Source organism: Phaenicophaeus curvirostris, chromosome 1 (genome assembly GCF_032191515.1).
Source record: "Phaenicophaeus curvirostris isolate KB17595 chromosome 1, BPBGC_Pcur_1.0, whole genome shotgun sequence".
Taxonomy (NCBI): domain Eukaryota; kingdom Metazoa; phylum Chordata; class Aves; order Cuculiformes; family Cuculidae; genus Phaenicophaeus; species Phaenicophaeus curvirostris.
Window position 1 is genome coordinate 15,459,140 of NC_091392.1, and position 13,720 is coordinate 15,472,859.

The window sequence follows — 13,720 nt, forward strand, 5'->3', positions numbered from 1 at the left end:
ATTTGGTATAAATGCAGCTGTGATTAACTGTACAGACAAAACCAAGGACAGGGAGGCACATTTTGCTTTGTAATTTTGCTATGTAATTCTCTGTGAGAAGCTCCAGTACTAAGGGTGTCTGGTACAACCTGTTATTGATGTAGTAACATTGAAGTAGGAGGGATTCGATCACCTTGATCACGTCTCTGGTGGCACTGATGGTGCTAAAACTCCACGCTGTTTTTGCAATGCAAGAAAATCCTGTTTCTTCAAAGGTAACCAAGCATCACAGTCTTTTTCTGGGAGAGTGGGAAATGAGAACAGCCTATTTGGGGATACTTGCAAATGCCTCTGTCTTTAAAAGGCACTTCAGAAGGTGATGGTATTGGAGGGTGCATCTAATATGCACGTTGCTTGCTTGGAGTGGTGCTTAGTTGCAAAGCTTGCTTCTTGTGAAGATGCTTATTTGCATTAACTGAGTGTTCGTAGAAAAAAAAAATAATGGCAGTGGCCTGTTTAGAGAAAATGTCCTTGCCTGCATATATAATTAATGTATAGTGGTTAATGCCTTCTTAAGGGCCTCTGCCTGCTGCCTTTGGTGCCCCAGCAAGGGTTTGGCATTGTAGGTCTGCACCTTCTGCCCTTGCACACCTCGCTAAAGCGCTGACATGCCTTTCAGCTGGTTGAGTTAAAATGATTCAAAGTGCTTCATCTTTTCCTTCTGCCACGGCTTAGTGTCTTTTCTGAAGCATTTCTGGTTGCTGCACAATGACAGCACGGCAGTGTCATCTTTCACTGTCTACCAGAAGAGTTTTCAGAGGGCTGGCCCATAGATTCATTAAAGCAGGAGCCTTTAAAGCTGGGTGGTGCAGTGTGATTTCTACAGAGGAGAGATGAAGGCATGCTCTGAGAATGTGAGCCTTTCCTTGGCTTTGATGCACCAAAATTCAAGCAAAATATCATTGTGACTTGTTTTCTTGTTTGTTTTGTGTAACTATATAAAAATGTTCAGAGTCCCAGGACCAGCAACTTGAGGTGTGAAAATCAGAGAGCCAGACAGGGTTAAGGCCCAGGCGATTGCAGATGCTGGGCAGGCTCTGGGTGAGCGGAGCACAGCCAGGCTGCTTCGCCCAGGTCTCTGCCTTCTGCAGAGAGAATGGTGGGTCTCAGGGTGAAACTTTTGACGTGGGAATTTGTTTTTCAGCAATGATGGGGCAACTGCGTATCGACAGCAGTTTTGTGCTTTGTTTCCCTGAGGTCTTGGAGATGCCTGTGTCGAAGGGGAGCAACACCAGACAAAGCCAAAATGGTCTAAGCCCAAAGGGCTTTTAAACTAAAAATCAAAGCTTGTCCAGGATAAAGCCCTTAACTGGAGAAACATGGATAGGTGTGGTGGAGCAGAACTAAAAATAGCTGGTGATGAGCTTCCCTGTCTGTGATCCCTCACCTCCAGGCCTGAATTTGGGCAAGCTAGTGGCTTTCCCATCTCCCCCAGGAAGGACTATCCCCGCTCCTCTCCAGGGCCGAGGCCACCAGCATCCCTCAGCAGCAGCTTCCCCTGTACCCGCTTGGCCACCTCTGCCACACAGTCACCAGTTGTGCCAGAGAGTGACGTGTCTCGCAGAGCTCCCAGCAGGGGTATGACAAGAAGCTTCCAGGGGCAGGGCCACGCTGTCCCATGTGTCTCTGGCGATTATTTTATTTCCAGCTCCAGACTCTTCTAGCAGGGCTGGTTGCCCAGGACTTGCTGTGCTCCTGCACCCCTGCAGAGCCCAGGTGTTTGTGTCCTTTAGCTGTAATAACTGTAAAACCAGGGAAGGGAATGCTTTGGGGTTTTTGTCTCCTTGCAAGCTTTCCTGTAATTACAAATAACAAAGTGGGAGCGTGTGTTGCCATGTTCTGGTTGCAGAAGGCTCAGCGTGTGCTGTTATTTTGGAGGAGAAAAAGAAGGGGAAGAGAGTTTTGACGCATGGATGATATTTGAGAATTACTGTTTACCAAAGTTTAATTACCTGCCTGGTAGGTCGTCATTAAAAGTGAGTATGAACAACTGTGGCCTTTAAAGCAGGCGCAGCTGCCAGCAGGGTCAGGCTGCCCCAGCCTCGGGCTCTCTGCCCATTAGGAGATGCTGTTGCTCTGCTTCATCCCAGAGCGTGGGCTCTAGTGGGAGACTTAGTAAAGACTAGAAATTTACTTCTCAAATGTCAAATTTCTGAGTAGCAGGAAACTCATTAAACTTCTGTGCATGCAATTTAACAGCATCCTTTGAGTTTTGCCTAAACCTGACAATGTTAGATTAATGCAGGAGTTGTTGCCGTAGCACTCTGGGGAAACATGTGGAGAGGGGAAATACCTTCCTTTACGTGGCCGGCATCACTGCAGGGGCGGCGGGCGACCTTTTGGTCCCCCAGTAGCAGCACCCACAGAGCCTGGCGGGGGCAGGGAAGGGGTCGGCCCCATTGCCTGGATGGTTTCCCCACGAAGAGGGGGGCTGAGGAGCACATCTGAGCCCTGGTGGCTTATTCCAACATCTGAGGTAGCCTCCTTTAGTCCTGGAAGATGAACCATGGGTGCAAATGGAGCACCCTGGGGTCAGCACCCACTTAGTCAAGCCCCAAGGCATCAGCCCAGCAATTTTCCCACTCGGCAGAGTACCAAGTTTCAGAGCAGCGGGCTTCAAAATAGCAAATGGAATTTTGTGTGTGTTCATCAGGAAATGCTTACGATATTGCAAGAAAATCGCTAGTGGATAAAACTGGCTTCCCCATATGTTTGTGTGAGGTCTGACCCGAACCCAGTGGGGTTTGGTGGCATCTTCCTGGCTGGGCTGTGCGGAGCTGTTGCTCCTGGCCCTGATGAAGGCTGGAAGGGCAGGCGCCAGGCAGCTGTGGGCAGGAGGGGCTCATTTCGGAGCATCACACACCTCCCTGGGAGGAAGGCGCCGAGGGGACAGATGCTCCAGAAGCAGCTGGTTTTGGCTGCTCTGTGTCTTGCCAAGTCCCCAGAAACACAGTCACACCAGAGTGGGTGGCTGGGCTTGGTGTCCCTCAGCCCTGAGTGACCTTTTCCAAGAAGAACCGAACAGTTATTTGCCTTCTCCAGGCTGCTGCGGACTTGGTGAGTGGGCGCGAGGGAGGAGAGCGTCCTGCGAGAGCAGGAGCCCCAGAGGGGAGCTGCTGTTGCATTGCCAGCACCTTTATTGCAACAAACCACCCCAGACTCTGCAAGCTGCAAATGTTGCTGCTGCTCTTCTGAGGGCTCACAGCTCTGCAGCTTTTTAAAATAATTATTTATTGTGGCCTCTGATGGTAACGGTGGGAAGGCAATGCTCCTGAGACTCTGCCTCAGCTCAGCTGGCTGAGCCCACACTGCAGAAGCCGGCAGGAGCAGATGGGCCTGGCTGCCTCACAGAGAACAGATGTTTCCCATGTAACTGCTGAGACATCAAGGTAAAAAAAGGCAGAACTGAGGATCAATGGACTAAAGTTAATGTATTTGCAGTGCAAATGGTGCTTCTGTTCCTGCTGTATGATTTCATCTCTCTAGTTTAAAGGCTCGTCCCGCCGCACTGTGTCCTCTTGGCTTATGGTCCCGTGTGGGTTGGGCTCTGTGGGAGCTGCTAAAGCTTGGAGCAGAGGCAGAGGAGGCGATGCTGGAGGTGTGCGACCTTCTGAGCCAAGTCATCGCGCTTCTGCCCGTGTGTAGGGCTGACCCTGTGCCTGGGTGGGACCCCAAGGCCCGTGGGTTGTTATGGGTCACCCTTCCCTCGAGAAAGGCTTTAAAAGGGGAGCTTGTCACAAGATGTTCTTTTCCTTGTTGCAGACTGCGAGCAGGCTTAGGCAGAAGAGATGGTGTGAAGAGCGAGCCCGGCCTCAGGCTGCCCCTCAGCAGTTGTGCCCTGGTTCTCTCTGTGGAGCCTCCCTGGGACGTGGCACCCTGGGCTCCCTCCCTCTGCCCCTCGCCAGCTCTGGCAGGCACAGCTCCCTGAGCCTTCCTCCCTGGCTGGATTCTTCAGCTGTTCAGTGCCCACCTCCCACTGCACCAGCGCCATCTGCTTTGCTGCTTGGTGCTGAACCAAAGCCTTTGCCATGATGCTTTTTATTTGGTAAGAGGGACACCATTCCCCAGGGCTGTGCCTGGTGCACGGAGTCACCAGCACTGACCCGAGGGAGCCTAGCGCTGCCGGAGTGGCTGCTGCCACCAGTGTCCTCACAGCTGCTGTGTGGATGTTGAGCTTTGGGAGGGGCTGAGTGGGGCTCTAGGGGGGAAGAGGCAGCGGATGCCTTTCAGCAGCTTGCTGAACAGATGAAGGTGGTTGAGCTTTGCTTTGCTTTTCCCATTTCTTTCCTGCTGAGGAAGGCTGAGTAGGAGCTGCTGCAGCCCTCAAGTGGGGCTCTGGGCTGGGATGCTCATGGGGCCGGTGGTGACAGCACAGGAAAAGCAAGAGTCATAGAATCACCAGGTTGGAAACAACACACTGGATCATCAAGTCCAACCATTCCTATCAAACACTAAACCATGCCCCTCAGCACCTCGTCCACCTGTCTCCAGGGAAGGTGACTCAACCACCTCCCTGGGCAGCCTGTTCCAGTGCCCAATGACCCTTTCCATAAAAAAATTTTTTCCTGATGTCCAGCCTGAACCTCCCCTGGCAGAGCTTGAGGCCATTCCCTCTTGTCCTGTCCCCTGTCACTTGGGAGAAGAGGCCAGCACCCTCCTCTCCACAACCTCCTTTCAGGTAGTTATAGAGAGCAATGAGGTCTCCCCTCAGCCTCCTCTTCTCCAGGCTAAACAACCCCAGCTCTCTCAGCCGCTCCTCATAAGGCTTGTTCTCCAGCCCCCTCACCAGCTTCATCACTCAAACCTTGCAACCCTGGCACTCACCACCCTGATGGTGCTGGGAGGGCAGAGCAGGGCTCTGGAGAGGATGCTTGCTGAGCAGCTCTGCTCGCCTGCCCTCCTTTCTGTCCTTCAGAAGGAAGGTCTCCAGAATGTCTCTGTGAGATCTCCAGGCACTGCACAGTCACGTTTTTCTCCCCACTGGAACTGCCCTGCAGGGCTGGGATTGATGGGCTCTCAGAAGCCACACCAACACGGTGTCCCTGGCCCTGGCTCTTGAGCACTGTCACACTGCCAGTTTCTTTTCCTTTTCCTTCCCTCCTGCCCTTGACTGCAAAATGGTTTCTGTGCTTCCCAGCTGGATGGGAGTAGGGTCAAAGCTCCCTGCAGCCAACAGGCATGGGAAAGCACCACAAAAGGCAGATCAATAAATGGTGTGGGAGAGCACTGGAATTGCTGCAGAAGAAAATTTTAGTTTCTTTCCCTTTTTGTATCCACTTTAGCTTTTCAGTTCAGTGACACTAATGGGCTGTGGTAGAAGTGAAGTAAATAACTACATACAGTAGAGATGAAACATGGATTTTTAAGTTGTTTCTCACTAATTAGTGACAGCCTTTGTAGGGACTGACAGCAGGACTTAAGGAGCCTAGGAGTATCCCTGCTGCCTTCGCAGGCCACAAGAAAAGCAAAGAAACATAGAAGAAAAAAAAAAAAAACAAACAACAAAACCAAAAGGCCTCAACTTGCTTTTATGTTCATTTTGATTTTAGCAGAATTATATTAGGCCGGTTTTAAAAAATTATTGGGGGTGGTTGGGTTTTTTTCAAACTGTGATTGTAATGTAATTGCTGCTCAGTGCAAATCAATGATGTCAGCATAAGGTCACTGCAGGGAAAAAGAGGTTTTCACATTTTGATCATTCTTGTAATTTTGTTACTTAATTGAACAGGACCTGGTGTAAGCACCCAGGAGTCTTACTGAGGTCTCTACAGCTACACCTGCACCGCTCACAAATACAGCCAAGAACAGTTTTGAAGGTGAATGCTGGAAACTTCAATTGCATTTGCTTCTAAATTCTTGCTAACCTGCACTTCCCTTTGCTAACAGAGCAATAATACAGCTTGAGGGTTGTTGTTTTTTTCCTCTTAAAATCATGAATTTTAAAATACAGTAAGTGTGATTCTCAGATGTCATGTGATTATGCCACTCTGTATTTATAAACTACTAAACTTGTTAGGTAGGCCTGTATCTTTATAACAACGATAGAAATAGAGTGGGAAAAGTTAACAAAAAGAGGCACTGGCCAGCCTCTAAATGAAATGTTTACTCATTCAAAGGCTTTGAAGAAGGTTTTATATAAGAGAATGTTCTCTCTCCTCTATTACACATCCTAGTTTTGCCCCAAAGTGGTACATGAAGTAATAATAAGGGATGCAAGAGTATGAGGTTTTAGACCAAGAGGAATGCCAGGACATAATACAGAAAACAGGCCACGTATCTTGTTTACAGAGAGATTGACCAGGAGCTGCTTGTAAAAGAAATAGGGTTAAAATTAATGTGTAGATGAACCAGCTCTATGTCAGAGCAAGCAAGCAGAAGCCAAGCAGTAACACAGGAGAAAGCTACTTAAAAAAACCCCTGAATCAATACCTAGCCAAGCATCCAGCTCACTCTGCATAATCTGCCTCCTTGTCCTGGTATCCTTTGGCTGCACAGTTCTGAGGCAGGAGGGGTTAACCACAAGTTCTAGCTCAGGTGTTAAAGCACAGCTGAACTGTACTGCTCGCTTCCCATAGGCAAACAGGCTCTTCTTTGAAGTAAGGGTCATCTTTTTCTTTTCAGGTGCTGGATGTTACCCTAAGCATACAGGAAGCATCACAACTGGTAAAGCTTATATTCCTATGGGATCGCATCCTACTGGTTTCCAAACAGCTCCACTAAACCTAGAGGGAACACAAAGTCACAAATCTTTTCTTTTTTCTCTTTCTTTGTAGTGTGTCAGTAGACATTTCTGTGAAGAGCTTCCCTTACAGTGCAGGTTTAAATGGTTGCCACGCAGAAGTGCTGTTCTTTCTCTTGGTGGCAGGTCCCAGCTGGGAAGCGGTTGCCAGTCCCTGTGTGTTCCTAAGCTAAACCTGCACACACTGCCTACCAGCTTCTGGACAAACAATTCTGCAATCACCTTCCCCCACAGTTTTCCCACACTGTGGAAAGAGATGGATAAGGAGGGATGTCCTGTCATAGAATCAGAATAGTTTGGGTTGAAAGGGACCTTGAAGATTATCTAGCTCTAATCCCCCTGCCATGGGCAGGGACATCTCACTAGGGGAGGGTGCAGCTGGATCTCTGTGCTCCATATGAATCAATGAACACTGTATTGCTAAATAACCACAGTGGGTTACAACGGTTGCAGAATTTTATCTTCTCACTAGTGATAATTCAGGTTTCTAAAGACCCATCTCTTCCATCTGGTTGCTGTTGTCGCTCTCATTCTTTGCTATCCCTGTAATACCTACCACATGGGACAGAGTCAGCATATGGATCATTCTTTTCCAGAGAATCTGAGAAGAGATGACTAAGGACTGCAGGAAATGCTGCAAGGAAGACTAAGATGACACCAAACTGGGGAAAAGTGCTCAAGATGTGCCATAGGAGCAGAGTGGAAATGCAGTTGTCTCAACACAACCCACAGAACTGGCATCTTGTAGCATCCTAATGTAAGGGATTAAGCTCCACAGAAACTCCACGCAAAAGCTCCTCCTTAGAAATTCAGCAGTTAGGACTACGTTATTAACAAAGCATGGTTTTAATAAAAAGGTTTAAGGTTTACATCTCAAAATGACTTATAAATAAATGTAACCACAATACATACATTCTATTGTTTAAAAAATATTCATTATAACATATTATATATTTTCTGAGTTATAAAATTCCATATAAATAGCAAATTATTCTCAGTATGCAGAATACAAGAATACATAAAAACTGGGGTGCGTATTCGAAAGGAATCCTGAGCTTGCACTCAAAAAATGGCAGAAAAGAGAGCAATGATACAGTGGGACACAATAAATGCTGTCGTCCTAGTAAATAATTTCTCCAAAGCTATAAGAATGCAACTGAGAACTTTTGGTTGCTCAGCCTTGTTCAGCTCCAGAGATATAAACTCAGGAAAGGCTCTGGATAATCCATCCACTCCCTAAGACTTCAGGAACACCAGACAGATTCTTTTGGTATCGAAAAAAGAAAATGACGTCTGTCTTCTGCTGGACAGAACTAAGGCACTTACTGGAGCAGGTCAGTGCAGGCTGTGAGAAGCAGCCTGGACCTATAGCCAGAGAGAAGTGAAAGGCATCTCTTGAATGAAGATGTGCGGCAACAGATTCTGGTAGTTGTATGTAAGAGGCAGCCAATTCTTATACTCCTTAAGGTTACCCTGCTTAGCCTGAAATAATAGTATAAATTGAAACAAGAATAAGTGGAAACTGCTCATGTTATAAAATACAAAAATCAAAGTCCCCTTTTCTTTTTAGATTGAGATAAGCAAACCAATGGGTTGGACTATCAACTAGCAGTCTGGCTACAGCAGCACGCTCCTTTCTTTGTGGTACAAAAATTGTAGCAGCATTTAGATTGGAGCTTTCACTCTGTGTTTTTCTCTTTGCTTTTCAAAGTAAGTTGTACAACAGAGATGTGAATGGTAATGTTCCTACCCACGTGACCATCTGCTAGAAGAAGGCAGCCTGAAGCACTGCAAGACAACACCACTCGCAGTAGTCTGACGGTGTATTTAAATTTTGAATTCTGAGCTATTTTATTATTATAGCACAACTTTTTTTTTCTGATTATAATGAACAAATATCAATTATTCATGGAAGAAATAAAGGCTATTTTGCCTGTTGTTTTCAAGGAGTAATGTAGTCGTCATATGTTCCTTTCAACACTGCTATTATATAAAATATAATGCTCTCTTTCATATATTCAGGGTCATGAGCTCTGACTTATTACTAAAACATGAATCATCAGAGCAAACTTGTACGTGCAGACCACAATGAACACAGAGGCTTAAATTTTGCTCCTTATTACAGTGTCAACTCAGTAGAGGTAATGTAATAAATAGGAACTATTTAAAGTCACCTGTCTTGTTCCCAGTTTAACTGGGATCAGAAACTGGATGAACAATGTTATCCTGAAGTTGAGCCATAGTTGCTGACAGCAGAATGTCTCAAGCAAACAGATGCATGGTGACACTTTAGATTCAAAAACTGTCAATAGCTTTCTGTCCTTTCAAATATTACAAATACCTTATCCTCCTTTTTTCTTAGTATCTTATGGACACTAACTGCTTCTCTAATAGCAGTTAGTTTTCTTGTAACTAGCAGAATAGTTTTTTTCTTCATTTTCAGCTGAAAATAACAGCAACAAGAAGCTATAAATATTGCACAATACGTTAGGATGGAAGAGTAAAGAAGAGAATGGCACTTGCAGGGTGACTTTTCAGTCCAAAGAAAAGCTCTTCATTTTTTCTGCTAATTCCTGCCTCATTTCTATATGCTTTTTCAGGTTTTGCACTTCATGGGGCAGGTTGATGTCCCACACGGACACACAGGATTGTAATTCTGGAAAAAAAAATATTAAAAAAATAGCAAAATACAACAAAGAATTATTGCTTAATTAGAAGTATTGTGCTTATCTGCTTATTTTTTAGTTACTTGTAAATTGCCTCAATAAAGAATGATGCTTGGGGCCTGGAAGACAAGTTATATTACACCTTATAAGTGGGGTAATACAGTTATGGGTCATGAGCTGTTTTTATTTGCATAACAATTTGGATTCCATTTCCTCAACTTAGAGTATACCATTTAAAAGCACTTAAAAAACCATTTCTGTTGCTTGTAGGCCATTAGGTACTCACCTGAGCTACAGATAATGCTAGTACTGAGGTGCCTGCACAAAATTTCATCTCTGTTTTCCTGAGCCAAATGATTGCAAGACTCAGACCCTATTCACTGTAAACTAAAAATGAAAACTAATTTCATAAGTCAGTGAGTGTACTGGAAAGAAAGCCACTTCTTCAGTCTTCCTTCTTGCAAACAACTCTTCATTCATGGAGAATTCACATTGATTTTAGTGGAACAAGGATAATTGAGAACAGTTGCATGAGTAGGGGCTCACAAACTAAGGCCCCAAGTTTTCTCAGAGCTTCTGACTCCTCTCTGTTTAATTAATGGCATTCTTAAATACAGGAAAAAGGCTAAAAAGGCAATAGGTGTTATTATGGTACAAATTAGGGAATATTGAAGTATAATATTCTGGACCAGTTTTCTATTTGTCAAGGTAATTCTGAATTCTAATCCTGCCCTCCCGTGTGCTTGTGGCTTTGTTTTAGCTGAAAATTGTCTGAAAATCTGAAAAGCATATTAACTATTCCTTCAACCACATCATTCATTAAAACACTAAGGATTCCTGGCAAACCCCAGATCCTTCTGGAAATCTATTTGATACATTCTCAATTAGACCATGACATTTACTCTCCAAATACAGTCTTCCAGCAAATTATGCTGTATACTTCAAATAGTGGCTTCCTCTGATCCATTTTTGGATCTTGGTTTGTATGAAGCTCAGACATGCAAAAGACAACAGAACTTAATAATGATGTTTCAATAAAATGATACCAGATGATGATCATCAACTTTCTGCTCTCAGTGGTTAGAATTAAGCATAACAGCGTTAAATCCACTAAAAATACAAATTAACAGAACACAGTTCACGTACCTTTGTGATATTTGTTGTCTTCAGTGTCACTTTTATAGCGATATCCCAAAACCAGCACGGCATTCTTGAGAGTCCCTTTTTCATAAAAATAATATGTCAAATTTTTAACTAGAACTTTGTAATTTAAGGATAGAAAGAGTAGATGACATCATGCTGCTAAGAGGACAGAAAGCAGAGTTCAGTCAAATGGATCTTATATTCAAAATCATAAACCGTGAAAAACCCAGACGTGAAAACAATATAATTCATGTCGCCATTTAATGTAGGGGTTTATCAGGGTTCAAAGGGATAAGCACTGGATCAGCCAGCCAGCCTGTCAAACAAGCCTAAGAACAAAGAACGCTATTATATACCACAAGCAGAAGTAGCAGAGTCACAGGAAACAGATGTCACAGCAAAGGGTCAGGCTGCAAATGAAGTCCCAGGGTGCGGCAGAGCAGGAGGTGCCAGTAATCAATTTGGTTATGAAAAAACAAAACAGCCAGATATGATACCAACTAATAACAAGTGTTCCTAACTAATGATGGCACATAGGTGGGCAGGGAAGTAGAAATGGGCACAGATCATTGGAAGGTGCCTACTGAATGACGCAAAAAAAGACTAGGAAAACAGGAGCAGTTGGATCACAGAGGGACAAGATCAATGTGCCAGTGTTTCAGCATCAACTTCCTGCTTTTTCCCAACAAGACACATTTATGAATGCAAGATAGATGAAAGCTGTTACATGTTTTCCTGGCACGGGCAGCTCCCTGTCCTGCTGGCAGCAGGAGGGCAGGGAGCCCCTGGCTGTGTGCAAGGAGAGGACACAGGACCCAGCCTCGTACCTGGGCAACGGATCCCGCCAGGGAAGGAACAGGGGCAGACACCTCAGCTGTAGCACTGTGCCCCACACCTCCCCACACCCCTTCATACATGACATTTTACACACTCTTCCAGGGAAAAGGTGAGGAGGGGTTCAGTTTCTGGTGTATAAATAGACTGGAATATGGCTTACCCTGAAAGAAACTACCTTGGAAGTTTTGTGTGACCACACTGCAGTGTGTCCCTCCTGATACATTCCCTTTGAATAATCAAACGTTTCCAGTGGGTCCCCCAGGACTTCTGCGAGGTAGGGAGAGATTTTTCCTGCTCTGTGGAAATGTGCAGTATATACTCCTTTGATATTGATATAAATCTGCTTATGGTAGATGAGGGCTGGTGGGAACCACACACATCTTCCATACTCAGATATGTCATCACCTTAATTTTTTCTGCAACCAGTCCTATCCATACTCCCAAGAAAAGTGACTGGAACTTAAGTATAATGTTTCTTATTCAGACTAGGGTCATTTCTTACTATAATAGAGTCTAAGTTTTCACTTAGGAAATGAACTATTGATTTACATAGAAATCATTCTCTGTAAGTCTCTTGTCTATCATACATCAACACGTCAGGTAAGAGAATTAGACAAAGATAATATACTTCCATATTCACAGATGAACTAAAGCTAAAATTGATGTCTCAAAGTCTGGCAATCTATTTTCCTTGAAATATTTACATCTGATTGACAATGTATATTTTAATCTTAAATGAAACTACTTAATAGAAAAGTTTTTCCCTCTCTCTTCTTTCATTTCACACAAGCAATGTGTTACTATTCAAGAACTGCTCAGCAGCCTCAGTGCCATTTTCACTGATTCTGTGAAAATTCCAGTAAATGCAAAGTTTTTGAATTTAGGAAAAAACCTGATCCTTATAAATAATTGCTGGGCACAAGTGATCAAAAGAAAAAAGTACACATCAAAAAAGTACATATCAATCTTCCTTGCCATTCTTGAGGTTTGTGCAAGCACAGCTGAACTCTTTCTCCTGAATTATTTACTTTTCTATAAATAAAATTCAGATTAAAATTGTTGAGGTGACAAGGAACAAAGAATATGAGACTCAAAGCTTTTTAAATCACGCTGTATTATCTACATAATATACTTTCCCTATCAGTGACTGTAATAAGCCAGGCAGAAATTTTTGTTTAATAGTAACTATTCGTTACAAAATGCTAAAAATAAAACATTCCTTTACAGTACAAACATTGTAGCTATAGGGACTAGAAACACTGGAAATGCTGTGCTAGTGAATCTGGACTCCTTAGCTGGCACTTGTAACAGCTGAGGACTGAATGGACTGTACAAACTTGCTGTCTCAGGCAAAGGCAAAGCCAGAGGAAGGTGGAGTCTTTTTGACTCATACAACCCTGTCAGCACTTGGTGACAGGAACAGCACATACGTACATCACAGGCTGAGAGAGTTGGGGCTGTTTAGCCTGGAGAAGAGAAAGCTCTGGGGAGGCCTTATAACAGCCTTCCAGTACCTAGAGGGGGCTACAAGAAAGCTGAGCAGGGACTTTTTACAAAGTCACGTAGTGAGAGGACGAGGGGCAATGGCTATAAACTGGTGAGAGGATGATTAGACTAGACATTAGGAAGAAATTCTTCACAGTGAGGGTGGTTAGACCCTGGCACAGGTTGCCCAGGGAAGCTGTGGCTGCCCCATCCAAGGAGGTGTTCAAGGTCAGGCTGGATGGGGCCTTGAGCAGCCTGATCTAGTGGGAGGTGTCCCTGCCCATGGCAGGGGGGTTGGAATTAGATGATCTTTAAGGTCCCTTCCAACCCAAACCATTCTATGATTCTATGACTCTAGGTCTGCACCGTGGGTCCAAGTGTTTACCATTTTCCTGGCTTTGCTGTGATCTGCCTGTGACCCAACCCTAAAAGAACCATTCCTGAACAAGGACAGCAGAAGAAAACTAAGCAATAAGCAACTAAGGAAAAACTATTAAAACTTAACAAGCTCCACTGAGAGAGAAGCCAGAAGCATAAAACTTAAGATGAAGAAAGAATGCAGGTGGATACAGATCAAGATGAAGAATATTGGACAGAAGATGGTGAGAGCTGTGCTGAAGCAGGGCACAAGGATGCAGTGAAGGCGGAGTGTGTTCATGTGCTGACCAGTGTGGGCACAGGTATGACAGCCTGCTGGTATTCAGATAACACTGGAGTGTCTGACACTGAATTAAGATGACAGCAGTGGAACAGAATGAATGAACAAAACATGAAAAACGCTCATCTGCTCCTGGAACACCATGCCAGACAG

At 44.5% G+C, this 13,720-nt stretch overlaps 1 protein-coding gene and 1 long non-coding RNA gene across 3 annotated transcripts in view; one reads left to right on the top strand and one right to left on the bottom strand.

The window, feature by feature from the left end:
• The first annotated feature begins 5,669 nt into the window (after nucleotides 1-5,669).
• LOC138735331 (uncharacterized) lies at nucleotides 5,670-7,627 on the top strand. The gene is made up of 3 exons (XR_011339710.1): nucleotides 5,670-5,855; nucleotides 6,661-6,702; nucleotides 7,375-7,627. It is a non-coding gene; the product is annotated as an uncharacterized lncRNA (long non-coding RNA).
• A 958-nt stretch (nucleotides 7,628-8,585) lies between these two features.
• The window catches only part of LRRK2 (leucine rich repeat kinase 2), a 65,901-nt gene continuing 60,766 nt past the window's right edge, over nucleotides 8,586-13,720 (bottom strand). For both annotated transcript variants that reach the window (XM_069883245.1, XM_069883236.1), the window contains exons 50-51: nucleotides 10,591-10,665; nucleotides 8,586-9,434 (exon numbers count right to left, since the gene is read on the bottom strand). In XM_069883245.1, the coding sequence (XP_069739346.1) occupies nucleotides 9,313-9,434; nucleotides 10,591-10,665 (197 nt within the window). In that variant the 3' untranslated portion in view covers nucleotides 8,586-9,312. The remainder of the gene's footprint in view (nucleotides 9,435-10,590; nucleotides 10,666-13,720) is intronic.